The sequence below is a fragment of the Chironomus tepperi genome, unplaced genomic scaffold (genome assembly GCF_022539635.2).
Source record: "Chironomus tepperi strain 1889 unplaced genomic scaffold, CSIRO-AGI_Ctep_v1 contig_441, whole genome shotgun sequence".
Classification (NCBI taxonomy): domain Eukaryota; kingdom Metazoa; phylum Arthropoda; class Insecta; order Diptera; family Chironomidae; genus Chironomus; species Chironomus tepperi.
Window position 1 is genome coordinate 376,903 of NW_027226563.1, and position 27,870 is coordinate 404,772.

The following is a 27,870-nucleotide window of genomic DNA, read 5'->3' on the forward strand; positions in this document are numbered from 1 at the left end:
GCCGAAACTATTTGTTATTCTAAACCGTTAAAGCAATATCACATATATCCAGCATTTGTTGAGCATTCAATGCACTTTTATCAATGAATAAGAAATTGAAAGAAGCAGAAATGAATTTTTAATGAATATAATGATGATTCGACTCATTTTTCATCCTTTATGGCATAAATATTCTACATGCTGCATTGAAATTATTCATTTCCTTTGTGATTCATACGAATATGTGACTAAATTTGATGAGCTAATTACTGACTAATATGAACAATGTAGTATTTGGTAACTTGTGTTCGATAGTAATTCCACAAATCGCATGCAGTATGCGGTTTTGGTCGTAGCTTATCATCAAGGTTTCCCGTGACTCAAAAAATATTACTCATCTCTGAAATAATGATTAAAAAAACCAATAATTTATTATTTCATTGAAACTTAGTCAACCAAGTTTATCGGACAATAATCCGCACAATAAGAATTAATTGACTTTGTATGTTCTCTTTGCTGCAAGTTCTTTATAAACAAAATACAAATCTCCATTAAAATCTTGCAAAATCAGCATAACGATCATTAGAAATTTGAAAATTATTTCATTGAAATTTGGAGCCAACTTCACGTTGATCGGACAGTTATAATCCGCACAATAAGTAAAATTAAGATTTAAAGACATTTTTGAGTGAATTTCAACTAATTAAATAATAAAGAATAAAGTCTTAAGCACTAATGATCTGAGTAAAGAGGAAAAGAATAATTATAAAGAAGAAAGTAAAAGCACAAGAAAATTTAAAGTTATTGATTAAATTTTGTTTTAAAAGTTTCTGGAATTAATGACAATAATTAAGTTTTTGATCCTATTTCTATAGTTGAAAAGGAACAAAGTCATAAGAATGTATAACTAGTTTTTTATTTAAATTAAAAGTAAAAACTGTTGACTTTATTAAGTATTTTACAATAAAATTAACATTTGTCAAATAATTCACTTACAAAACTACAAGAACAAGGAATGTTTGGAACTTAAGTAATACTAAAATAACAGATTATGAACCCGAGCAACACAAATGAAAAAGGCTTCGCTATGGAGCATATAAGGTTTAAAATCCTTATTAGCACCAACTAGAAATACCTAAATTTGGCAGCCATATGGAGCCTTCTTTGAAGTTCCACAGCGGAGCCCTCTTCATTTGTGTCGCTGGGGAAGCCCCTTTGCCCTTACCACAATGCATTGAATTAAAAGTTTAAGCTTCATTTTACAGATGCAAAATCAATGCCACAGGCAATATTACATTTATTATCACTATTACGTATCATTTTTACGTATCCATCTTCACCCCAAGAACTACTCCAACTATTCTTAACCAACCAATAATCCAATTCAGATGATCCATAGCCAACAACAACCATCGCATGATTTACATCTCTACAGTCATTTGGGCAACTATCTTCAGAGAATATTCCTTCTGTATAATGGCTCAAACTGTCTGGAGCAAATAGTGATACAACAACTGGTCCATGATTTGCTACATATGATGCCAGGTCATCTTCATTACCATTTAACTGATCATGTTCTGTAGAGGATATTTCTGCGTTCATTTTTTTCACGTCATTCTTACATTGTTCATCCTGTCCATCATATTTATAGTCAGATAAAGCCGAAAAACCGTTGGTTTTCAAAAATGCTAAGAAAAATATAATCATTAATATGTAAGTCGGGTTTGAAATCGTAACTTACTTAAAGCTTGTTCAGGAACACCACCTCTATTGACGAAAAATATTAAAGATACATTAAAATCCTTTATTTAAAGCGTTGCTGTCCAAAATGTTTAATCCAAGACACACCTTGGTGACAAACCTAAACCCATTCACGACATGTGGCACACCAGTGTGCCGCGACACACATTTTGGACAACACTGGTTAACAGAAAGCTTAATAAACTTACTCGCAAGATCCAGCACCTGAGCAATCCATAATATACTGTGGTGATATGTAAGTATTATAATTAGGATCACGTCTTTTCAGCTGTGCCTCAACTTGAGCTGTTGATGCAAATGCCCAACAACTTCCACAATTTCCTTGATCCAATGGTGGCATGCAATAGTCTTGGTAAGTAATTTCGTCAGGTATCGCTGGTCGAGTAATATTGACAATTCTTTCAGGAACTCGAGGAATGCCTTTCATTGACTGCAAATAAATTTCTTTAAATTCTTCTTGACTCATGTCTGAAAATTGATTATGTCCCATTTTGTAAGTGGCTTGTCCTTTGGAATATTTGTCGTTATGCATGTTAATCATGTCATCTTTTAATTTGAAGTTCTTATATCTGATAATCTCTTCCTGTTTAGTTGGATATTGCTTATTGAACCTATCCTTGTAGCTCAACCACTGTCGGTCATTTTGATGAGGCTGTTCAAATACTGACAATGCTAGTGTAATAAATATTATGGACTTCATTTCACGTCTGAAAAGTTAGAGCACTAAGTATATACTGAACATACTATTTATGTGATAAACATGATTTCGTTTTGTGACTAATTTAATATGATTAATATTTTATTGTATTAAGATTTGATGAGTCTCACATTGTAATTAATACATTCAAAAGCCTAATACATTAAAGTGTGACAGTTCTATTAATTTTCATGGGATCGTTCACTAATAACGTAACGCCAAAAATCGTCTTATTGACCCCTTCGTTCCGTGGAGAAACTAGACGGAGAACATCGACACCCTCCCACTTTCCAAGAGCATTGCATAATAAGTGGATGGACCCAATATATGAATCTATTGCCTACTATTGCCTATCATCGGTTCCTTATTGGGATTCTAGTAGAAAAAAACTTTTAGCATCTCAGATCTTTTGAGATCCATAGCTGCGCTAGGGCGATTCGCGGCTAAAGATTGTTTAACGAGTGAGGGTGCTCCAGACTACTGCACTTAATGGACCTAAAAGTTTATAGTGAGATCACGACCACTCCTTTAATGACGCTATTTTCAGCTTTTTGTCTCTAGCCTACAAAGGAAGGCTATGTGCTGTGTTTTCACTATATATGATCCGAAAAAGGACACGAGAAAATTTTTCCCATGTCGAGTCTCGAACTCACGATCGCTGGATTGGTGTTGCATTAATTATGTACCGAAGTACTAAACCATTCCGCCACTGAGCCACTTTGACTCAAATTCACTTCATGCTGTAATAAGAGGGATACAACAAATGTATAATTTACATATGGCACTTTACCATATAGTCGCGAAACCTCCAATAGTTCAGTAGTAGGAGCATGCGGTCAAAAATCGTAGGACATGTTTTTGAGTCTCAATTGGAATCTGATATTCGGAGTTATGAATCTTGAACATTCCTAGCAAATTGAAGATTTACTTCTTTCTGGATATAGTCATGCTCTAGAGTTTTATTATGGCTGAAAAGTGTTATTCATGACTGAATAATTTTGATGGAAATAAGTGCACAAAAAAAAATTCATAATTTTTTATCATATTTATTACGATAAATTTTATTGTGGTTTAAACTGTGACTACATTTTATATTGTAAAATAAAAGGATGAATCCAATACATGTTCATTCCCAAAATGTGTTTAATATATGGATTAATACTGCGATTAAATGTAATAATTTCACAAAAAATAATAATAATCTATACGACAGAATACCGAATATAACAAGCGACATTGCAGTTATTTTTCATAGCATTCCAGCCCTTAATCATCTTAATATATCCACTATCACCCCATGTTTTACCCCAACTATTCTTTACAATCCAATAATCAACTGGTGTCTTATAAGTTGTTTTGTCTGTGCCATATCCAACAAGAAGTACAGCATGGTTAATACTACCGCAGTCTGATGGACATTGTTGATCCCAATAAACTCCTGATTTGTAGTTAAAGAATGAACTTACGGTTTGTATGTAAACCACGACAGGACCAATGTTTATTAGGGCTTTCTTTAAAGTCTCTTCATCTCCCTGTATAAAAAAGCTGGATGTTGAGGTAATTTTCTGTGGAAGTTTTCGAGCACTATAATTGCAGGTATTTTTTGTTGAGGTGTAAGGATAGCTAGTGAGGGCCACAATTCCATTATTCTTCATGTATGCTGAATAAGAAAAGGATGAAAAATGCTGGTTATTATCCAGAATGCACATGACGTAGAAATGTGTGAAAATCCAGACCCAGGCTAACTTGACGACTTCGAATCTTATTGGATCTTGCCTGAAGCAAGTGTCATGCTGGCTTGAGGCTGGATTATCAACCATTTCTACGTCTTGAGTCTACCGAGTAGCTATGAATCCGTCTAATACAGTGGTAGACAACCTCTGTGCTGGTTAGAAATGACATGAACCGAATTTTGTGTGCAGTTTCGGCTTACCACCAAGATGTGCCACGAAAAGTAAAAGATTGTCCACCACTGATCTAATACTTACCTAAAGCAGTTTCCGATTGTCCTCCACTATTTAACAAACAGAAGCATTAATATCAGCAGAATGAGCCATTAATCTCAAACTTACCTGCAACTTCCACCATTAGAGCAATCAAGAACATATTGTGGAGATATGTACTGATTAAAATCCGAATATTTTCGTCTTAATTGAACTTCAACTTGAGCAGCAGCAGCAAAAGCCCAACAGCTACCGCATTGGCCTTGATTCAATGGAGGAAAACAAAATTTTTGGTATGAAAGTTCTTCTGCTTCAGGCAAGGATGAATTGAATGATAATTCCGTATATTCCATTTTTGGCTTTATTGGATGCAAGTAAATTGATGCAAATTCTTCATGGCTCATATCCGAAAATTCATTGTGTCCCATCTCGTATCCAATCTTTCCTTTCATATATTCGACATTGTGTGTTTTGATCCTTTCGTCATTCAACTTGAAATTGTTGTATCGAAGAACTTCTTCCTGTCTATTGAGATAATTTTTGCCATACTCGACTTTGTAGTTGGTCCAATCTTGATCATTTTTGAATGGCTGATCAAAGACGGACAGTGCCAATGAGATGAAAATTATTGAGTTCATCTCATAGAGGATTTAAGGAGAACTAGCAGATTCTTTTGAAAATTATATACTGGCAATTTTATAAAGTTATTTGGCATTTTTATACTAAAATGTATTATCTGTTGTAGTTACGCATATAAGTTTGTGATTCTGTCATGAGAAATGAAACCACAGTTTATCACTCATATTTATTACGACTTGGGAAATACTTGAATTACTATAAACATGAATTACTCTTAATAGTAATACTATTTCTTTGCTACGCACTGTATTATCTTTAAAGCTTAACTAGTAAAGCTAAAATAATTAAGATTAAAGTCAATGCTTCTATGTGTATGCTGAAATGTGTTGCTTATTAATAACTTGATAAACAAAATTCCTGGAAGGCAATAAACACGCAATTGCATTAATATGACTGGATAGGTCACTCACGGAATAGTGGTGTAGCGGGATGAGAGACACAAGCTTGCTATACTGCCCTTGGTTGGAATCCACAAGGGAAATGGTGTCCTGGTGCTCCAAGAGCAACATGGCGTAGCATAGTAATGAAGGAATGCCAGTTAGATGTCAAAACAGCAAATTTGTACAAGCTTTGTGATGCGGTCAGTAATAGAGTCAGATTGAAATGCTTTCCTAGGCATCAGGTCGGAGCATGGTTCCATTAAGTAAGTGTTAAACGCGCAATATAAAGGACTAAAAATCATGTGCAGGCTAAGGTATTGGGCTGAATAACCTTGGCTAGGCCATTTGTGAAATCTACCTTATGACAGGTGTCAAGCTCCAAAAGCAAATCCTTCGGCCACCCTAAATTAAGATCAAAACAGTGATGGGCAACCATTAATCCACGGCAAACCTTATTTATAAACCTCGACCAAAACCATCCACGGCATACGGTTCATTTCATTTTAGGCGTTTCACTAATGAGCCGCGGCACAAAGGTTGCCCATCACTAACTTAAAATAATAAAAAATATTTGATACCATCACATTTTTTTATTGGAACTTCTTAATATTTAAGATGAAAAATCAATCATGCACGCAATGTTACAGTTGTTCTTAAATGTAGGTGAATTTCTGATCATTCGAATATATCCAGCTTCGCCAAAAGCTGCTCCAAAACTATTCTTAAATAGCCAGTAGTCAATTGGCTCAGAATAAGTTTCCGTGTCGGTTCCATATCCAACCAAAAGCATTGCATGATTAACCTTCTGACATTGATTTGGACAGGTTTCATCCCAATATATTCCACTTTCATAATGCATAAAAGTTGCTGCATTTACGTACATAGATACAACAACTGGACCTACAGCTGCTAAAACATTCTTTAATAGATTCTCATCTCCATTCAGGTCATAGTGAGTAACTGAAGTGACTGTTTGGGTTAGTTTTGGAATATTGGCTTTACAAGTTTCTTCAATGCCTGTGTATGGATAGTTTGCTGCATCAACGAATCCATTTTGCTTGAGATATGCTGAAATGTAAAGTTTTATGTATATTCATGTTGTGAATCATATGATTATTTGACTTACTAAAAGCATCAGAAACAGCACCGCCTGTTCTGTGAATAATAGAAATTTGCGATAACATTACAGTGTAAGCATATACTTCATCATTTTGGAAATTTTCTTGATTATCAGAACAATATTAAACAGTGGTGGACAACCTTTGTGTCGCGGCACACTAGTGTACCGACTAAATATTTGTTTTGCTATGTACCGCATGCCGTATGCGATTATCGTCGAGGCTTAGTGTACCGCGGCTCAAAGGTTGTCCATCTCTGATTTAAAACTTACGTGCATCCAGCATTTGGTGAGCAATCCAACAAATATTGAGGTGAAATTCGAGTAGCGTATGCAGGATCCTTTCTTTTTAATTGTGCCTCAACCTGAGCAACAGCTGAAAATGCCCAGCAACATCCACAATCACCTTGATTCAAAATAGGCAAAGTAGATGTTCGGTACGAGATTGAATCTGGACCAGGTGGATAAGAAGAAGCCGGAACTGTTGGTGTCACTTTAGTAAAATCACGTCGAGTAAATTTATGTAAAAATTTTCGTTCTAGGTCTGTATCGTTTCTGTCTGAGAATCTATTATGTCCCATTTTGTAATGAACTTGACCAGTCTTTTGCTTCTCATTATGTTTTCTGAACTTATCGTCGTTCTTCTTAAACTCATTTTTTCGATGCTTCTCTTCTTCTGGACTTTTGTATCCCTTCTTATTGCTTTGCTTATACTTATCCCATTTAGCATTGTCATCATCATGCTCATCACTGTCACTGTCATCATGGCCCTTTTTACGACCCTTTTGATCAGCTACAACTGCAACTGCAAGCAGACAAAACGCTAAAATCCACACTAACTTCATTATTGATAAGACTACCAAATTAAACTGAGGTGACCGAGAGATGATTCAGATTTTTATATTCGAATATTAAGTCAATACTAATGAACATCTTAAACTTATGTCAAGTATTTACAAACAACTTCAGATGTCCAAAATTAGGTAGCATTTTCTGACTAAACAAGATTATTTCTTCATATTTTGTCTGAATGTCATCTTATGAATATAGAATGAGTGAGCTCAGGGGTTACATACCAAGCATGCTACTCACCAAGTCAGTTGACAGTAAACGTATGAAATTATCATGCATTTAAAATTAGTGAGTATGGGAATTTCTTTAATTTCTAGTCTTACTTGTTTTGTATGATTATAAATGTGTACATTTGTATATGTCCGATAAGAACAAGTTTCTTGTGATGTTCATAAAATCTTAATTGCTTGAGTATTAGTTAATCTGTTTTAATAAATTATTAGGTTTAAATTCAGATTAGTTTTGTTTATTGGATGTTTTTGTTTGTTGATAGCCCGAGCAGTACATTACGGAGTTGGGAGAACTTCAAAGTTGAGGAGACTCTGCTGGCGTTCGGAGTCCAAATATTGGAATCGAGTCCATCTATTGAGTTATCTATTGAATACATGTATTGTATAGTCTTAAATCTTGTTATCATTCCTAAATTCGATAATTAATGATTTTAAATTCATTAATTTTTAATTTTTACCACACCTAAAGTTGGCTGCAAATGAAAAATGTTATTCGAAAATTTGAATTTTGAATAACCGTTAATTAATTAATTTCTGATTGCCTAGTCAAAAATGCTCAATAAGGTCGAAAACTTTTATAATTTTTTGGAGTTCATAACCCAAAGGACCCGAACTGACAAAACATGCTTATTTAAACTGATTGAGTATACTCGTGAATCAGCTCATTAAGGTGAGTATGCTCATTGTCTGTTAGTTTTTTGGAAATATATCTAACATTTGGAGTTCGGACTGCGGTTGAAGGAATTCCAATTTCATAAATCTAAAAAAATGGAACTAGCCAACAACTTGAAATCATCACCTAAACATAACACGACATTCCGTCCCATGTACAGATTTAAAATATGTACATAAATAAAGTGAACATTTGTGTAAACATTTTCAAAAGTAATTATACAACCGACTTGTTATTATTTCTCATTTGATCCTCACACAAAAAACTTTTAGGTCCCTTTCGTATTAACATTTCGTTCTTCCGTCCCTCTTGTATTTTTAAACAGCATTAATGAAAATATAAAAATTTGTATCCCATTGCAGCACGTGACAAAAAAAGAGAAAAAAACTCTAAATACGCGTCAATAATTTTAAATACTAGGGTTTAATTGCCACGATATCTTCATTTCACATGTGCTGTCGATGCTATTATATCTGAATTCGGGGTTGATGCTATTGTAGGAATAAAGTCATTAAAAAGGAAGAAAGGAATTTAGTATTTGAAGCAAATGCTCTCCAAAGTGTAATAATTCAATTCTTGAGTAAATAAAATAAAAATTGGAAAAAAATTTTGATCAGTGCCGGCAGAGTAGCTGTAAAATAATAGGCAATTCATTTTAGATGTTATTCTCTGTATTGTGGTCGTGATTAAAAAATTGAAAAAAGATGTTCCAATTCTTCGTATTATTGACAATTTATTGATCAAGGTACTCAACCCCGTTGGTGCCCAGAAATCAGTATTTGGTTAGCTAAGAATAACCAATTATTAAATTTCATGAAAATTAACTGTCAAAATTTTATTTGAAAATTAACGGTCACAACTAATTCAAATTATGGTCGAAGGGAAAATTTTCAAAGTATTTTGCAAATAAAGCAGATCATTAATTAAGGCATTTAGCGATAGTTTTAAACTAGTAAACCAAACGATAAGCTGGTGACTCGATATGACTGAACTAATGCTTCAAATTTGGACTCTCGACGATGTCTGTTTGCTGAGATCTCACTTACATCTTCACCCTTTTATCCAAAGGTTAGGTGGTATACAGAGCATAATATTCTCTAAACAGTTGTGTGCAGCAGTCAATTAAAAACATAGGGTTCGCCAAAATTAGATGCAGATAGATGCAGAGATGCAGAAAACTGCAGGCCTTGGATGCGCATCCAAGTGCATCTGAAAATTTAACCAAATACTTTAAAAACTATGAAAATGACAATTTTTTACATGAATTCACATATTATAATAATGAATAATCTTGGAAAATGCTAGTTTTCCCTTAATTTTCATATATAATGGTGAAAAACTTGGAAAAACACTGGAAAATTAAATTTTTTTAATTTTTTAAAAATAAAGTTAGAATATCGTAGAAAATGTTATTTTTGATTTAGTTTCCCAATTACGACGGTGAAAAACTCTCAAAAATGCAATTTTTCATCATTTTTTTTGAAAAAAAGGCCTGCTGCAGGCCTGCGCATCTGGGCGAACCCTATAAAAACACTATTAGGTCTTAGGCTCGGTGTTCATGTCAGCTCTCGTTCTAATTTTCAGTAAGCTACAATTTATTCAGGCCCGTTCCAGTAAAAATCCTCCTCGGAGAATTTACAGCTGTCGTGTCTTTATTATTCTAACTACATCATTCATGACCCGTGCTTACATCACACGTTGTCTAATTCTTGGTTTCCGTCATTAATCTGCTACACCCAAGAAGCTGAAGTATTTAAACTTCCCATAAATCACTAGGTTGATTTAGGGATTTGAACCCGGAAGTTCAAATTCAACATCAACTTTCGTGACCCGCACCTTGCTATAGTTCGTTCAAGGTTGCAGGCATACGTATTTTGTTTTCAGATCTGCAATTTTAGAATAACCTTAAACAAGCCTTAATCCATAAAAAGAAAAGTTTTCCATTTATTCCCCAAACTATAGATAAAGTTCATACCAATAACAATGCTAATGCAAAACACTCCAACAATAGAAATGCTCAAAACTAAAAATTTTCCACATCTAAGTAATTACCATACAATTTAATTTCAAAGATCAACGTCAAAAAGTTCTAAAAAAGAGATTTGTTGGAAATGTCATTTGAAAACCACAGAAACTACTCATCATATCGTGTAAAACAATTTTCTTCATCATTGTTGCGACTCATTGTAAGCATTGCCACAAATTGTTTTAGATTTTAGACACTTTTAAAATTCCCAATTGCCATAAAATAGATGTAATTTAATATACATTTGTATCATGCATGTGTCTGGTTAGTAAAAGTTTTTTGGATACGAAACTTCATCAACAGTTAAGGAAGTCAAAAATATTTTCTAGATCCATAAAATTATTAGATTCTCCAAAATATAAATATGATTTTATTTCACACACAAAAAGTCTTTCTTACTCAATTACATTGCAAAAGTAAGCGACTATCATCATCATCATGATAATCCATAGTGAATGTGTGCAGAATTAAAAGTGTGAGAAGCAATTTTCATTCAGCAGTAGCAGCAGCAGCATTATAAGTATAGAGCAGATGTGGGCAACCTGTGTGACGCGGCATGCTAGTGTTTGAAATGCCATGAACCGTATAGAAGGACCGGAAAGACCTTCCTCCGAGAATTGGAAACCATTTATTTTGTAACGGTTTTTTAATTTTTAAATTTTTCGTTTGCTTTTTTGAATTAAATTTCAAAAAAAACCGTTATGAATTTTTCTGGCTACGCCCCTGCCATGTCCAGTATCGATCAAGGCTCACCACCAAGCTGTCCCTTAGCACACAGGTTGCCCACTCCTGCCACAGAAGATAGCAATATGAAAACTAATTAAAACTATGCTATATGTCTGTGCCGATGCTGCTGCAGGGATAAATTTTTATCCCTTTTTTTTCATGCTCTACGGTTAGAGTTAAAGTGTCAGACATGAACATGTATATGAATGTGTTCAAAATTGCCACAAAACATTATGCAGTTGAAATAATTTTCAACACAATAGGCACAAAAATTAAATTATTTAAACGCCTAGAGATGAGTCGTCTATACTACTCATGGTGGTACTCATAGCCGTTATTGTCGTTGTTGTATTTCCAACATCACCAACTGCCGGTGAACGCTTCGATGCCAAACTAAATTGAATGAGTATTATCAGGTAGCTTGTTATCGCACCAGATATAGAATAAATCGTTTCCATGTCAAGATCAAAAAATCCACAGGCTGTAAAGTTTAGATGATGGTTGAGTAATTTTAACGACAAGTGATTACAGACATTATACAGATGATTCTCATCAACAACATTTGCGATTTTATGTAATTGTACGCCCGTCTTTTGTGAGTCAATTTTCGTTTTCCAGCTTATGTAAATGACGATGACACATTTGTATGCGGTGTAGACAATCGACACGATAGTCAAGCCGATATTTTTTGCTGTCCGAAATAGCACTGGAATGAACTTGTATGGACACTTATTAAAATTAATTAATCAACTTAATGAGTCACAAGCGACTTTTTACCTGTTCCTGTAAGCCACAATACATGAAGTAAAATTGTGCGGTTATGAAAATGAAGCCATAAGCCATTGTTATTAGCATTTGAATGCTAAACATTCGATTCACTTGCTTTGCTATTTCACAAATTTCATCATGTGCTCGACATAAATTGATTAATTTCATGTCCAGCTTCTCACTAACCATAACATTTGAATTGGTGAGCATTGAACCTGAAAATAAAAATAAAAATGGAACTGCCGTTAATAGCGCATAACGTTCACAATCAATCATCAACGAACGTTATCGACCTTTATAAGGAGCAACCTGAATAATTTTCTTCATTGACTTTATTCCACTCAAATTGTTGACATCACCAACTTTATTTGTTTTATTGTTACGTGCTCCATCCCAGTAGTTCCACCCATCGATTTTACCACTTGTCGTTGAATAAATTTCCGTCTCCAAATAGCCGACAGTCTCCATGAATAAATTATCCTTTCTCGATGGCTTCAATTCGACGGCTTTTACGTGACGTAATTTTCTCTCCTGAAAGCTCCTTTTTATATCATTTAAATAGGTGTTAATTGCTCGTAGACGACTTTGGACGAGTAGAATGAGCATCAGGAACCAAGTTTTAGCAATCACATCGATAAACAATGGAACGCAGCTTATGATCCATGAGAATGCTTGAATCATTGAAAATTCTTCCCAAAAAATACAAACTACAGCATATCCAATACCAATTTCACATATTATGAATATAGACAGAAATATGGTTGATGTAAAGCGATTCTGACGATTATCAAGGTACACATTCTCCTTTTCCAATTTATTATCAATCTCCTGTAAACGATCAAAAACATCTATTAATGCTGTTTGATTAATAAGCGCAGCCATAATATCAATAGTCATCATGAATGGTTCCAAATAGATTATAAACATTCCAATTATGGCTGTCAATGTGGTAATTTTATTCTCGGGATTTTTTTCAACCATTGTCTCTGACATGAGAATGTGATAAGTGACGATATAAAATATGCAGGATAGGACGGAAAAGGCACAACCAAATGACGAAAGTTGTAATCGCTTTTTCGTGATGTAATCACTGAGTGAATATGGAATTACACCGAAAAGTTTTGATATATAAAATAAGCCGTCCAGTGACTCTAGAATTGGACTTTGATATGATTTTTTGTTGCCAATTTGTTGGCCACGATTGACAATTGCCATGTTTACGGATGATGAGTTGAGCTGTGATGTAGGTTGAGTATCAGTGGAGATAGATGCTGTCTGTAAATTGATGGGATTTGTCAATAGAGTAAGTCATATTCTGCTTTACTGTCTTTATCCAGTGGTGGACAACCTTTTTTGTGCCGCGGCACACTTTTGTGACAAGCCTTAACCGCACACAGCATACGGTTCACGATATTATCCAGGAATTTCAGCAGCTAATTAGTGTGCCGCGGCTCACAGGTTGTCCACCACTGGTCTATATCAGTTATGGAAATGGCATGAGCCCTATGGCATGTGCGGTTTCGGTCGAGGCTTACCGCTAAGGTGTTCCGCGATACACAGGTTGTCCACCACTGGTCTATGCCTTAAAATAACCTGCCTATGTCTTAAAATGACCTGTCTACAACTTAAAATGACTTCTTTATGAACTAAAATAAGTTGTCTATAAATTGTGACAATTGACAGCGGATAAACGTCAGTTGATCACTAATTGAGGTAAGTTGACTACATTTTGAGGTATGTACACATTGGTTTGGATGTCTTGTTTTATATTTTTACATAATTAAAACGTATGTGGACACTAATTGATTGGGATATTTTGATGACAATAGTTGATAATAATGCATTATAATCAAATTAATTTCATGCTTCATATTTTGTGGGGGGAGGGTGATGTGGGATTCCCAGTTTGTTAAAAATGATGCATTCGATGTTCAATGTATGACTGAGTACGAAAAACCGCATTCGCTTCCTTGTTGCATGAAATATAAAAAAAATAACAATCAAGTTTTGCGGTTTGTAAATCGGGGCATGATAATTATATGTACAAAATATTGTGGTCGTGAGTAGCTATGGATGAGGCAGTGGGGTAATCAATAAATTTTGATGAGGGGTCAATAGGGGGAGGGGGAGGAGGTGTTGAATTGCAAAATTTGAGGGGTTTTTTGATTTTTGACTAGCAAATATCCTAGCAAAATTGAATAATTTTGTCCAAAAGAGAGGGGATGGAAAGGGGGTTTGAGGGTTTTGGGGTTTAACATCTACCTCCCCCACCCTCTGTCATGAAGAATTTTTCAGAAATTTGGGAGATGAGTTCAACTTTTTGTATCGAATGCAAAAGTTGAAAGAAGTTTGGATTTTGGACTCAAAATGGCAGGGAGTGATTTAAGGGTTCAACCCCACTGTGTACTGTGTCCACTGTGCCTGTTGTATGACGAACTGCATATGAATTATTAAGTTTGTGGCTAGCTACAAATAGAATATTTAATGCAAATAAAACTATTACGTCATGCAAAAATACCAAGCCATAAAAAATCCACACAAAACAGCTGACTCAACGATTCTTGTTCTCACTGGGTATGGAAAAAAAGAATTAATAATAAGAGAAAAAAAAATTCATTAAATAAATTACTAAAACCCCGCAATCTATATCTCTTCCACTTAATCGAACATTAATTGGATTAATAAATTGAAACAATATTTTACTTTCACCGCACATATACAGCCAGCCAGCACATTAATGGATTGATTTGGGATGAAGCTTTGTGGGGAAAATAAAATAATAAAACAAAAGAGTATATCCGCATTCTCTTGAAGCTTTTAGTTTTGTAAAAGTTTGAAAGCATTTTGATGTTTAACATAAAATTAATTTCTTCATCCTTAACTTTGCTCTTGGTTGAGACAATAGACATCAAGATAGAATGGATGGATGATGATGAAGGAAATATTTTCCTTCCTTCTCATCTTCTATTACTCAAAAGATAAATATTTGCTTTCACCATCCGAACATTTTTTGGTATCGTATTGAGGAAATACGAAGAAAGGAGGAAGAACAAGAAAATTTAATTGCTAGAAAATTTAATAAAAATTCTTTGTGGGCTTATTGAAAACTGAAACTTAGATGAAGAACAAAAGGGAGTTCCTTTTATTTGGGGAATGAATTTTTTTGGGAATTTTGTGTGTTGAGATTTGAGAAAGCTTTACGTTCAGTTTGTCTGGAGTGTAGACGGGGATGATTTCGAGATTTCGACTAATCGCAGCGTATGTAGCTTGTGTAGCTAATTGCAGCTACACTCGGAATCATTATAATCAATTTTTAGAACCAGAATTGGAAAGTGCTGGGTTTTGCTGTTTACCAGTCCACCTTCTCTTTATGCTTTCTCGATACCGGGACCGGGACCGGGAAATCCCGGGACAGTCCCGTCCCGGTCCCGTCCCGAGTCCCGAAAATCTTCCGGGACTGGTCCCGCGGGACCAAGTTTTAAAAAAATTCGTACAAACTATTAACAAAATAAAAAGAATAAAAATAAAAAATTACAAAAGTCCTCGTGTTATTGATCGAGGGACTTAAGCGCATTTTTGTCCCAGCGATCAGTAATTGATTAACAAGTCATTTCCAGACCTAAAAACCAAGATCCAGGTCACTTCCAGATCTAAAAACCAATATCCAGTAAGATCCAGGTCACTTCCAGATCTTAAAAACAAGATCCATATAAAACTTCCAAAAATTTAAGAACTTCATCATTTAACGGATTTTCATAATTCAAACCTCATAACGGTCAAAAAAATTCAAACATTGTTCAGTAAACACTGTAAAAACATCGAAGAACACTGTAAAACAATGAAAAAACGTGTTGTTGTTTTTGTTGTTGTTGTATTTGAAAATGAAAAACTGTTAATTATAGTATTTATGCGTTGATTTGAAACTTCTAAATGACCGATAACCCAATAACTCGATAGAACTAAGCTATTAAAACAAACTAGAGCTCTCTACGATGTCTAGTTTTCGAGATCTCGCGTTCCAGCCGAACAGCCGACCGAACGAACGAACGAACAAAGTGCATTATTAAGCTACCTTTTTGAAAACAAGTTTCAAAAATGCGCTAAAAATGTTTAATTTGTAACCAAAAATTTAAAATCAATATAAATTATATAATTTTATCATCAAACTCAAATCAAACAAACCCTTTCAAATAAACCAATGGATTTTCAGCTAATTTTTGGGTTTTTCAAAAATTTAAAGATTTAATGCTTTTTAAATTGATCACAAATATTTGAGATTATTTCTCATAACTAAGATTTGTTCTTCATAATCATATAAACGGTAAATATGATAGTTAAATTCAAAATTTTTTAGTGTTTTTCTATTTTAAAATCATTCAAAATGAGTCAGGTTCAAGAGTTCTGAAAATTTAAATTCATCTTTAAATTTTTGAAAATACATATTAAGCTTAAAAATGCCGAAAAAATAGTATTTTTGATACACTTTTTTTTTTCGGGAAATCCCGGGATTTCCCGGTCCCGTCCCGATACCGTCCCGGTCCCGGAAAAGTTTCGGGACCGGGATTTCGGGAAAGCATACTTCTCTCGATGCACTCTTCTGCAGGTTGCCCCTTCCACTTTCTGTATCCGCTTTCTTTTGATGACGGCTTTAAATTTTGCAAGACTAAAGGCTCAAGACTGGCAGGAATCATCTGCAGAGAGTGGCAATCTGTGAACGAGGCCATCGATGGAAAACGATAACCTGTGAAAAAGTCCAACCACAGAAGATGGCAATCTGCAGAAGGGTCAATCAACGGAAGGTAGTGACTGGAGGAAAGACTATTGTCGGAAAGTGGCAACTGCAGAAGGAGCAGCCTGCAGAAGTTGGCAATCTGCGGAAGCTGGCAACCTGTGGAGTTGATCATTTGCACAAGTTATCAACCTGCATGTCGACTCTACTTAGAACAGTACGCTGCTTTAGAGAATTCACAGACAGTAGTCAATAGTCAGGAAAGTGATAGAATTCAAGAAAGTCTAATTTTGACTAAGATAGCTATAACTTGGATACAACCTGTATCTTTTCCCAGCTCATGGAACGGGACCTTTTACAGTACAAAGAGCAACTTTAAGATACATGAAAAAATAATAACCCTGACTCCAAAAATTTTGCAACTCATATTTATTTGTTTTAAAAAATATAAAAAAATAACTGAACTTGCTCCACTTTTCATTCCCTCCCCTCATTGTACATCTCCATGGAAACAGAATCGATCGATTCAACTTTTTCAAAGTACAAAAAGGAATAAAAAATTAAATAACAAACTAATTTTCCTTCATTTCCAAACGAAATCTTTGTACATTTAGAGTTTGTTGTTCAAAAAAGTTACAGATTTGTGAACGGAAATAAGCTTTATCATCATGATATCGTGTTTGTGCGTAGGACCAAAAAATTCTGGCAAAACAATGCTTCTGACAAGTATCCAATATCCCGACAGTGTCAATTTTACATCACATTCCGTTAACACAGTTGGAACCAATATCTTTACAATCAATTATGTGCCTTCAGCTGACAAGAAACCATTGAAGAAGAATGCCAAGAAAAGCATCACGGTTCGGGAGCTTGGAGGCGAGATGGCAGTAATGTGGAAAAATTATTACTCAGAAGCTGTAAATAAGATTATATTTGTTGTCGACACATCCAATTTATGCCAAATATCATGTGCTGGTGAGATTCTTTTAGGCTTAATTCAGTGTTGTCTAAACTGTGTGATGCGACACAATAATAGCCTGCTGTGTGCCGCGACAAATTAATGTCACAATGGATGCCACGAAACACTAGTGACACTTTGCGTGCCTCGAAACACTAGCGACACATTGCGTGCCACGACATACTAGTGTCACATTAGGTGCCACGATATACTAGTGAAACACTGTGTGACACGACACAATAGTGACACAATCCGTACCCCGACACACTAGTGACAATTTGCTTGACATGACACAATAGTGACACATTGTATGACACACTGCATGACATGGCACAATATTGGCACACTGGATGATGCGACATGTAAGTGACACACTGTGTGCAACGGCACACTAGTGACACACTGCATGACACGACACATTAGTGACAAACTGTGTGACATGATACAATATTGACATACTACATGACACAACACATTAGTGAGGTTACACGGCACACTGCGTGACACGTCACACTAGTGACATACTACATGTTACGACATATTAGTGACACACTGTGTGACATGCTTCACTAGTAACACACTGTGTGCCACCTCACACTTGTGACAGACTGCGGATCGCGACACACTAGTGTGCAGTTTTGGTCGAAATTTACCATCAACATGTGTCATGTCGCAAAAACATTTGGACAGCACTGGCTTAATTAAAACTTTTCTTTCATCCATTCCACGACTAAACTTATTTAATCCACCCCAAAAAATAAAACTTTTTCTGTTGTTTCTTTAAGGCGTCCTGCTGTATTCAATTTTGGTTGAGCCGAGACTTCAGAAAACAAAAATATGTTTGGTATTGACAAAAATGGATTATGCTTATCGACAAATGCGAAATGAGGCTCTACTAATGCTCCAAATTGAGACATTAAAGAAACAAGTTCCACAAGATATAACAATAATTGAAGCTAGTGCCATCACAAAAGAGGGTTTGGATCAAATAACTGAATGGCTCTTTAATTGAGTTTCTCTCACTCTCTCACTTCCTCTTCGTCCACAAAACCGAGCTGAATAGTGAAAAAATTTATTTCTTCTTCCTTCCAATTCTTGTGTTCATTGTGCTGACTTTCCTTTGTTTTGTTAGTTTTTATGTGTGTGTGTGTGTAGGAGAACAAAAAATGATGATAATAAAGTACCCGACTGTCGTGCATTGTCGTGGATGAATTGAAGTGAAAGCCTGGAATTAAATTTATGAGTTTAGATACTCTCTCCTGAAATCTAGATAATGACTTAAATTTTCAAGCATCCAGACAATAAATTTGAGGCAATTTATTCTCCTGTTCCGGTACTCAGCTTATAGTCTTTTTGGTATAGCAGTCATAGGGATTCTGGAAGTTCGTGAGATGGTTTTATATGAAGGAATAAATTGTAGCATATGTTAGATATGCTGAATGAGTAAGTATCTATTTAGGTAGTTAAGTTTATAGTATAGAGTGTATTTATATGGCATATCAGGGTCATCAACTGCAGGTTTTGTTGATGTGGATTTCCAATTAAAAGGTAAAGATCTAAAGACTGTCTAGAAACCTTCAGAGCAGCTTTCTTCTAGCTCTGCACAATTGCATAACCCAGAGTATACCAATGCAATACACCTAGTCACAATTTGTGTATCGCGAATACATAAACCGAGTTGGTGTGACTTACAACAACGAAAAATAATCCAAATCCGATTCAGACTTGCTCTGGGATCGAACCCGGGCTATTAGGGTCGGTTGACCGACACTCCTACTACTATGTCACTGTTGCTTATTTGCCGCTTAAGCAAAATAATAGTTTAAATTGTAGTTCTGTCAAGCACTTCAAACAGCCTCGATAGCTTAGTGGTAAGAGCATTTGACTGAAAATCATAGGACGCGGGTTCAATTCCCGATCGGAACAAGTGGTTGGGAAAGTGTCCTTTTTCTGCTGTACAGTCAAGACTTAAGTTATTAAGTACCAATTTTATTAAGTTTAAACAGGTTTTTATGTCCAAAAATTGTTCTGATGTCTGAAAAAACTACATAACTTTACAGCCTTTATCATCCTTGCTAAATAACTGTACATTATCAATATCCACAAAAATATTGATACACAACAGTATAAAGCCTTAAAATAAAGCCTCAATATCTTCATGACTCCAAGCAAAAATCCCTAAAGAAGAAGCGAACCTCCTCCGTCCTCCTTATACTCTCAGCATCCATATTTTCTTTTTTATATATTTCACATTTAAAAAGGTTTTTCATCACAGGAAATGATGTTACTGGAAACGGAATGAAAGCCACATCCACACACAGAGAGATGGGAATGAAACCACACACAACGGAAAATAAATAATGTTGAAATTATTTTTACGGCACATTAAGCACTGCTGGAGAGAAAGATATAAGTCTGCAGTGAAATAAAAAGCTTCATTGAGTTTTTCGACAAGTCGTATTTAATGGAAAAGAAAGGAACAAAAAAAGGCGGAAGGAAGAAGGAGCATAACAAGTTATGAAAACCGCATTATCCCACAGGACTCTGTCGATTCCTTTGTCTACTCTTTTTTTTTGGTTCCAATTGAGAATTTGTGTATTCGCTCAACCACAATTTTGGATGATTTTTACTTGATTTCTTCCATCCAATGCCGACTCGTTCCCGAATTTTCCCTTTTGTCATAATTTCAAACTTTTTTTTGCGATGCCTTTTTTATGAAAGTTTTTTAATCATCTTTCAGCTCATCATTCCGATGATTATGCATATAAAAAAAGTTATTTATTCTAATGAAACCAACTTTGAAGATTAATGAGGAACAAGTGACACATTTCTCATGATTTTTAATTAAATGTCTTGTGTTTTACAGCTGTGAGCCATACAGTTGTGTAATGTCTTACTTCTTCGCAATGTCTATAAACCTATTTAATTTTTATTTCAGCATATTTTACGATATCTGGGTGCTTTACTGTTGAAAGAATATGAATGTCTTCGTTTTGAGTCGATTTTTTGGGAACAGCTTTTAAGCGGAGAGTTTAATGATTTGGTGGCTGTTTATTCTTTGAAGAGTAGCACAGTCGAAATCCCATACTAACAGCGTGAACTAGGAACCACCTCCCCCACCCCTCTCTTTAAGAGAGTATCTGGCCTCTTAAAGGCATTTTAAGCAGAACAATAATCAACTCCAGAATTTTTGTTGAATTATAAAGAACAAAAACCATCCCGAACAGCACATCGTGTTTGGTATAGCACCGATGCATCGCCTGATTATCGGTAAGACAAGAAACTGAACTGACGTTCCGTGACGGCATATTTCAAGCATTTTTACAGCAAAGGTATTCAAATGTGACTTTCTAGATGGCAAGAGTGCATGTGGGTAACCTAAGAACTCTTGGAAGGAAACTGTTGATAGAGATAGTGTTGCACTTGGAATTGGAAATTGGCAACTGGGATCCAGCAAGAAGACTCAACTTCAGGAAACATCTATGGACCTCCCATAAAATCATAATTGATCTATTCCACCAGCAAAGTAAGTAAGTAACTTAACAGCAAAAAAATGATTTTCACCACATTGAGCAGCGTTGGCAGACTGTTTCAAACAAAACCTTTTATTAATCTTCAAATGCATAACGGACTCTGTTGGCTACAGGAAACCAAAAACCAGCAAAATCTCAGCTTTGTTTATTTTATCTACCTGCAGTAGCCAAAATAATTGATCCAAACGACTGAATATTACTCATTGTATAATTTATGAGCAAAAATGTTGCGATTTCCTTCATATCTTAGAACTGTTCTGACTTCATAAATATAATTTGAGGTTTCTCTCAATGAAATCATAAAATTTGATGTTCACAACTTGTGATCTGCGGGACATCAAAATGTTGCTTTCTAAAAAACAGTCCGGGCAACCTGCAAGCCGAGGGACACTAGGCCAATTTTTTTGGAAATGCTACATGAACCATGAGTTTGATCGAGGCTTACCATCAAGATGTGCCGCCAAAAATAAAAGGTTGTCCACCACTGTCATAAAATCACAGAACATAGGGACCTTCATAGAACAGAAAATAGTTTGACAGACACTGACATAGAATATTCTCATTAAAAGTGATGAAACAATCATGTGCTGTACATCATCATGTGAACTTTCTGTAATTTAAATCTTTTTATTAGCTGAAAATGTTTGAAGCATACTCACTAGCGTCATCATTAAGATAATGTGATGATTTAATGAATCTAATTCAGTGGTGGACAACCTTTTTTGTGTCTCGGCATACCTTGGTGGCAAACCTCAACAGAATATGCGATTCATGGCATTTTCAAAATTCTATGGCGGCATACTAGAGTGCCGTGCCACAAAGGTTGCCCACCACTGATCTAATCCACCAACCGTATTATGAATCAGTCATATGCTGGAAAAGATGCGCTTCAGCAATCGACAAATGGATAAATAATATTTTTAAACTAAATTTATGAAAGCAGTTCCACCTTTTCCTTCCACGAAATTATTCTTATCAGTTATGTCGCATGATTATTGAGCAATCGGACGTATTTTCCAAAATTTGCATGAATTGCTTGCCTTGCGTCACAAGAATTTACTATCAATTGTCAATTTGTCATCAATAGGTCAACAAAGCGCGCCTCATACTTTAAAGAAATATGTAAATAAGAACTATGCGAGATAACCCCCAAACCCATCCCATTTCAAGGTTGTCGTAAACTTCAACTTCAACTATCAATCAGTGCGACAGTGAATTGTGTGAATTTTTTTCTGTTCTGTTTGTTAGTCATTACAACAAAAAGTCGTTGTTGTTGCTGAACGCATGAAGAAAAATAATCTGCATTGTGTTAAATTACATCAGTCTCGCTGCAAACGTTGAAGTGAAAAGGTAGAAAAAGTATAAATTTTAGACACAAAATCCGCAAATTAAATTAGAAGCCATACAGAAAAGTCGCTGTGAATTGTCGGTAGTGAGAGGAGAAATAAAGCATAAATAAAATTAACAAACAAAAGAAGAAGAATTTTTGTGAGACACAAGAAAGTATCAAGCTATAAGTCAAGTTCAAAATGTTGCGGAAATCCATTGTCTTTGTGAGTGGCGCGAATCGTTTTTATCTCACTGTATAGCCGCGCTGTGGTGTACTTACGCTAATAAAAATCACTTTCATTCTTTTCACAGATGATCTTCGTGGTGTTATGCTTCAGTAACATACAAGCTGAGCCACAATCTTCATCGTCCACAACGTCGAGTGATACACAGGGAAGATGTAAGTGTTTTCGGAAGTGTTTGTTGTGAAAGTGAAAGAAATTTTTTTGGGTCAACTTGTGAAAATATTTGAATTCGTGGGATGGAAATAAGAATTATTAGATCAAGCAATTTATGTCACTGAACATTAATCTTTTAAAATGTTGAAACTAAAGGAATGTCAGAATTTATTAGAAATTAGACCGAATGTGTTGGATTTGTGCTATGATCCAAAACATTTATAACAGCTGTGTAATGACCAGTGGGTATATAAAAGAAGGTTTACATGTTCATCGTGATACGTTCCCTTACAAATCCCCGGTAACTCAATGGTAGAAGTATACGACCGGAAATAGTAGGGCGTGGGTTCGAATCTCACTTGGGCTATATTGTGGGGGAACCTAAGTATTAAAAGTTCCGGATAAAATGGACAATTTGATGTCTAGTTAATAAGCAGATATAAGGTCGACTATTGACATATTTTATGGATCGACCTAAAGAAAATGTCACTAGTCGACCGTAGATCTCGTTATTTGCTAGAAATCATATCAAGTTGTGCATTCGGATAACTAAATGCTTAACAAAAGATTCAAATTAGTGATTAAATGTTCCTAACAACTTCATAAGCTTGCATTGTGTGCAAATTAGTTTACAAATTATCTGATTAAATGCAGCTATTAGATTATCAAATCTAGACAATAAAGTTTATTTCTAGAGATGTTGATACCTAAGATGCAAAAAAAGTTTAAATAATTCACATTGACTCCATATCCCGAATATCTTAAATTGATAAATCGAACAATATTTCGATCCCAGTTCTGTAGGATTCTGACTTGGCATCGGATTCCTTTATATTTTAGCATCATCCCGTGTGGAAAACGTGGCATAATTTCTTGTTAAATAATAATCTAGACCATAGGTCTAATCTTCTAGACTAGAAATTGCGTCAAGTTGTCCACTCAGGCATATCAGAGTCACAACATTCTGGTGTCCGATTTTGGATCGATTGACCGACTTATGTTATTTATTTTGTTTTCTATACTTCAAAATCAAATCACTAAATAATCTTTTCTCAATCCAGTCTTGGATTTAGGATCGCTTCTAGGAATCAATAGATATCGTCCATATGGTGGCTATCCTGGTGGATATCCAGGTGGTTATCCAGGTGGCTACCAAGGTGGATATGGAGGTGGCTATCCAGGCGGTTATCCAGGAGGAGGATATGGTGGCTACGGAAATGGTGGATATGGAACAAATTTCATTGGAGGCGGTGGATATGGAGGTAAATTAAATGTGCATAAAATTGTGCTTGTCTTTCCTGTGTTTGTCTTTAAATGTAAACTATTTCTATTCCTACATAACATAACTAAAAAGGTTTAGGTGGAAATGGTGGATTAAACAGCTATACTGGATATAACAATGATCGTTATTCAGGCGGTGGAAACTTATATTATGGATATTATGATCCAAATTTATTTGTGAATCGAAATGTTCGTCCTCAATACAATCCATCAGGTTATCGTGGCTATAACTAAAAGTAGAATAAAATTTACTAAATTCTAAAGTTGTGCCTTGTGAGTGTTCATGTGTGCATTTATGCATAAAATTAATTTCTCATTGTGACTGTACAGTATATGTTTAGTTTTGTGAAAGATAATTAAGTTGAAAAGATGAAGGCATGGGAAATGTGTCAATGATGCAAGTTTGCATGATGCACAGTGAAGATGAAAAGACGAGAAAATTCATATAATTATAATTAATAAAAGTAAAACGAGTATAAATGATCATAATAATAATGAAATATGATGTGTTGTGTTTACATGTTGTTATACATCCAATGTTAAGCATTAGACGTTGTTGTCAACTAAAGGTGGTGTTGTTTATGCTGTAAAATGGAATATTACATTGTTTGAAATTCTATAATGATAAGAAGAATGTTGAGCAGCAGGAGGGAAAAAATGTGTTGTTAACATTAAGGAAGGAATTATTTTTTTCTATAGCTGCAAGTCTTGGTCATGAAGAGTTTTAAAGGGAAACTATTGTAGTAAAAGTTCTTTGAAACTTTAAGGAAATATTAACTAAATTAGAGAAGAATAAGTTGTTCTTACTTACTTGACTTCTCATGCAGATCAGTTGCGATCCATGGCCTTTCTCTTGATGACTCTTAAAGCTGGCTCTATCATTGGATTCCGTCTGTCAATTTCCGATATTTAGTGCATTGCTAATTCTATCGACAGCTTCTCTCCATGAGTTTTTGGACCTCTTTCGCATTCTTTTGCCATCAACATAATTTGATTTACTTACTTACTTCCTTGGCGCACGTAGGCTCATTGCCGCGAAGAAAGAACGTTTAAAGGCTCTATCCTTCGAAAACTTCTGTTAATTCGGAATTTTAAGGGCTTAAGCATTCTTTTTCAATCCAAGAATTAAATTCTATTTAAATACCTTATATAATGGAGCTTCCAAAGGTCTCTTAACAACATGTCCTGCCCACCACAGCCTGCGAATCTTGATACTTCTCGCAATCCCGAGTGGATAAAAATAAGTTATAACTAGTTGATGGGAATTTAATGTCCAGTTGATGGCTAGTTCTAACATTTTTTGTTCATTCTTGAATATCAATTGTCCTAAATAAGTTGTTTTTAGGAGATTGAAAATGTTTGTCTAATGGCTTAGTAGCTTAAATTCGGATAGTAAAAAGACAGTCTTGAACAACCTTTGTGCCTTTTGAGCAAACATCAATAAACCTTATGTTAAACAACCTGTTCCATATTGGAAAGCCGCAAAAAAATCTAGTTTCTAAGCTTTCTCGCTATCGGGATCGGGATCCCGGGATTTCCTGGGAAATCCCGAAAATTTCAATCCCGATCCCGAACCCGAAAATTTATCGGGACCGTGATTTCGAGAAAGCATAGTAGTTTCTGAGGTACAAAAACGGATGCCCTAAACTGGTACTAAATGTAATTTTATATATTTCCCTAAAGTGAAGTGAAGATACAAACACTAAAAATCTCAAAAGGAACCTTAAAAATCTGAGCAATTTTCATTTTCAAAATCCTTTGAAATTCATTCGAAATCCCAACTTATTCATTTAAAATTCATTGTTACAAAAATTAAAACTTTTTTGAAATCTAATTAACAAAAAAAGAACTATTCCGAATGGAACGTGACTCGTATCCAGAATTGCCATCTATAGGGAAATATTAAGTAAATTATTGATTTTCATTATAATTACCCCAGCACCAAAAAAAACTATACGAACGGGAAATACGAAAATAAAAAAATATTTATGATTGCCCAAGGCTTGAAAATTTCCATTCCAAAAAACGGACGATGAATAAATTTTTATTCCTCTCATTTCTTTCCCTTCATTAAACTGCGACTCCAGACTGCAGACTATAATATTTAACACATTTAAAAACAGTAATTGAAATGAGATGAATGGATGAAAAAAAATTATAATTTTTTTAATCATTTCAACATTCTATCTCAATGAATTGATGCTTTCCTCTCCCGCCCTACGTTTCATTCTTCTTTACATCATTTTCTTGTTGTCTTGTGAGTATGAAGAATAAATTTTCATGCCATTAATTTCTTTTTCCCTTCAATTTGCAATTTTTGCAATGAGAATAAATTTAAAAAATAGATAATGCAATTCTTCTCTTTTCTCTTTCTTCAGGATTTGGCTTCTACAGATGAGCGCATTGAATCATCAATGATGGAAGCAAAGTCAATGAATTGAACATAATTATGCAATTAAGAAATGATGTAAAGAATGAAGTAAAAAATCAATAAAGAAATAATTATTATTATTTAAACTAGAAAAAAAGTGTTAAAGTCTATTAATCGAGAGGCTTAAGCGCATTTTTGTCCACTGATCAGTATTTGTCAACTTAAAAATCAGTAAGATCAACAACAAAAATTTAATTGAAAAATAACGGTCAATTTATTTTGAAAATTAACGGTCAAAATAAATTCAAATTGTTGTCGAAGTGAAAATTCCCAAATGTTCCTGAAATCACTATGTCAATCAAGAGCAAAATTTCATGAAAAATAACGGTCAGAATTATTTTGAAAATAACGGCAAAGAGGGGAAATAGTTCCATTAAAATCATTAAGCAATAGTTTTAAGCTAACAAACCAAGCGATAAGCTAGTAACTCGATAGTACTGAGCTAATGCTTCAAACCCGAGCTCTTATCGATGTCTGGTTGCTGAAATCTCACACCTCACCCAGCCAGCCAGTCAATCCAAATGATGTAAGAGTCATTTAAATGCGTTAAACAAGATAAGACGATAAGGCATAAGCTTGACTTTAACATTTGTTATGTGACTAACTTCCGCTACCAACCCACCGAACGTGTGTGCTAGAAAATTTCATAATATTTACCCATTTGACTAAGTGAATCATTTATTTTATGTTGAAATATTTTACTTCCATTAATACTCATTTCTATGGCTCTTTTCAAATGAAAATGCAATTTTCGACAAATTTTCTTGTTCCTTAAAATTCCTTAATTCAAATGCTAGCACAAAAGAGACTGAAATGTGTGTAATGTGAAGGGGATAAATAATGGATGAATATTTGGTAAAAATCCATTAAAATTCACATCAATTCCTCATTTTTATTAAATTGCTGGCATGTGATTCATGTTGACGAAAGGCATCGACTCAAATTTTCATTTCAATGCGCATCGAAATTTCATAAAATTTAAATTTTTTTGACTGGATGTCAATAATTTATGTCAAAATTCTCTTCTTCCTGCTTTTTGTATTTGAATATAAAAACCTATTGTGTATGTGTATAAGAACAACAAGAAGTCACAAGTGGAAGCAGCACAAAAAGTCTCAATCTCGACTGGCTCGTAAATATTCCCCAATTTATGTGATTTTCATCATGTGCATGTTGTATATTTGTAACATAATGTTGACGCTGTGTTGTGAAAAGTACTTTTTTGCAATAATGATGACAGCAATAGAAGGATGAAGACAATTTCCTTACAATATGCAGCACAAGCATGCAGATTCTTTGGGAGAAAGTCGACGATAATGCGATTTTTATTCAATTCCTTTTCTTTCCCTTCAAAATATGTTAAGGAGGAACAGCAACAAAAAAGATAAATATTTTCATGTATATCGACATAAACAGCAGC

General features: G+C 34.7%; 5 protein-coding genes and 1 non-coding gene across 7 annotated transcripts; 3 read left to right on the top strand and 3 right to left on the bottom strand.

Moving 5' to 3' along the window:
- Positions 1-1,142: 1,142 nt before the first annotated feature.
- Positions 1,143-2,448, bottom strand: LOC139097879 (cathepsin L-like). The gene is made up of 3 exons (XM_070649835.1): positions 1,929-2,448; positions 1,721-1,746; positions 1,143-1,667 (listed from the first exon to the last, which is right to left on the bottom strand). The coding sequence occupies exons 1-3, from the start codon at positions 2,438-2,440 to the stop codon at positions 1,234-1,236; spliced, it is 972 nt and encodes a 323-aa protein (XP_070505936.1). The 5' UTR covers positions 2,441-2,448; the 3' UTR covers positions 1,143-1,233.
- A 1,019-nt stretch (positions 2,449-3,467) lies between these two features.
- Positions 3,468-7,411, bottom strand: LOC139097880 (uncharacterized). Its single transcript, XM_070649836.1, has 6 exons — positions 6,790-7,411; positions 6,526-6,554; positions 6,018-6,467; positions 4,510-5,026; positions 4,426-4,451; positions 3,468-4,097 (listed from the first exon to the last, which is right to left on the bottom strand). Exons 1-6 carry the CDS (start codon positions 7,359-7,361, stop codon positions 3,640-3,642), a joined length of 2,052 nt encoding a protein of 683 aa, XP_070505937.1. The 5' UTR covers positions 7,362-7,411; the 3' UTR covers positions 3,468-3,639.
- Positions 7,412-11,084: 3,673 nt separating this feature from the next.
- Gr66a (Gustatory receptor 66a) lies at positions 11,085-13,006 on the bottom strand. Its single transcript, XM_070649837.1, is given in 2 exon segments — positions 11,085-11,739; positions 11,801-13,006. Coding segments are annotated over 2 exon segments (1,641 nt in total). The 3' UTR covers positions 11,085-11,304.
- Positions 13,007-17,188: 4,182 nt separating this feature from the next.
- LOC139097930 (ADP-ribosylation factor-like protein 16) lies at positions 17,189-18,616 on the top strand. Its single transcript, XM_070649941.1, has 2 exons — positions 17,189-17,495; positions 18,264-18,616. Exons 1-2 carry the CDS (start codon positions 17,189-17,191, stop codon positions 18,488-18,490), a joined length of 534 nt encoding a protein of 177 aa, XP_070506042.1. The 3' UTR covers positions 18,491-18,616.
- A 716-nt stretch (positions 18,617-19,332) lies between these two features.
- Positions 19,333-19,404, top strand: TRNAF-GAA (transfer RNA phenylalanine (anticodon GAA)). Its single transcript has one exon. It is a non-coding gene; the product is annotated as a tRNA-Phe (tRNA).
- Positions 19,405-22,323: 2,919 nt separating this feature from the next.
- LOC139097913 (pupal cuticle protein Edg-91-like) lies at positions 22,324-26,547 on the top strand. Of its 2 annotated transcripts, none has more exons than XM_070649877.1 (4): positions 22,324-22,564; positions 22,653-22,740; positions 23,800-24,000; positions 26,398-26,547. In XM_070649877.1, exons 1-4 carry the CDS (start codon positions 22,541-22,543, stop codon positions 26,415-26,417), a joined length of 333 nt encoding a protein of 110 aa, XP_070505978.1. In that variant the 5' UTR covers positions 22,324-22,540; the 3' UTR covers positions 26,418-26,547. The 2 variants fall into 2 exon arrangements, with proteins under 2 accessions (XP_070505978.1, XP_070505977.1); XM_070649876.1 differs by lacking the exon at positions 26,398-26,547 and adding an exon at positions 24,093-24,443.
- The last annotated feature ends 1,323 nt before the right edge of the window (positions 26,548-27,870 follow it).

Bases quoted from the DNA above. Each gene is read 5' to 3' on its own strand.
- LOC139097879 (XM_070649835.1), bottom strand. From the start codon at position 2,440: ATGAAGTCCATAATATTTATTACACTAGCATTGTCAGTATTTGAACAG. The intron at 1,747-1,928 runs GTAAGTTTATTA...TTTCGTCAATAG, and splicing joins TCAGGTGCTGGATCTTGCGA to AGGTGGTGTTCCTGAACAAG. The intron at 1,668-1,720 runs GTAAGTTACGAT...TATTTTTCTTAG, and splicing joins TGTTCCTGAACAAGCTTTAA to CATTTTTGAAAACCAACGGT.
- LOC139097880 (XM_070649836.1), bottom strand. From the start codon at position 7,361: ATGAAGTTAGTGTGGATTTTAGCGTTTTGTCTGCTTGCAGTTGCAGTT. The intron at 6,468-6,525 runs GTAAGTCAAATA...TTTACATTTCAG, and splicing joins TGCTGTTTCTGATGCTTTTA to CATATCTCAAGCAAAATGGA. The intron at 4,098-4,425 runs GTAAGTATTAGA...TTTCTTATTCAG, and splicing joins ACAATCGGAAACTGCTTTAG to CATACATGAAGAATAATGGA.
- LOC139097930 (XM_070649941.1), top strand. From the start codon at position 17,189: ATGATATCGTGTTTGTGCGTAGGACCAAAAAATTCTGGCAAAACAATG. The intron at 17,496-18,263 runs GTGAGATTCTTT...TGTTTCTTTAAG, and splicing joins ATGCCAAATATCATGTGCTG to GCGTCCTGCTGTATTCAATT.
- LOC139097913 (XM_070649876.1), top strand. From the start codon at position 22,541: ATGTTGCGGAAATCCATTGTCTTT. The intron at 22,741-23,799 runs GTAAGTGTTTTC...TTCTCAATCCAG, and splicing joins GAGTGATACACAGGGAAGAT to TCTTGGATTTAGGATCGCTT. The intron at 24,001-24,092 runs GTAAATTAAATG...ATAACTAAAAAG, and splicing joins TGGAGGCGGTGGATATGGAG to GTTTAGGTGGAAATGGTGGA.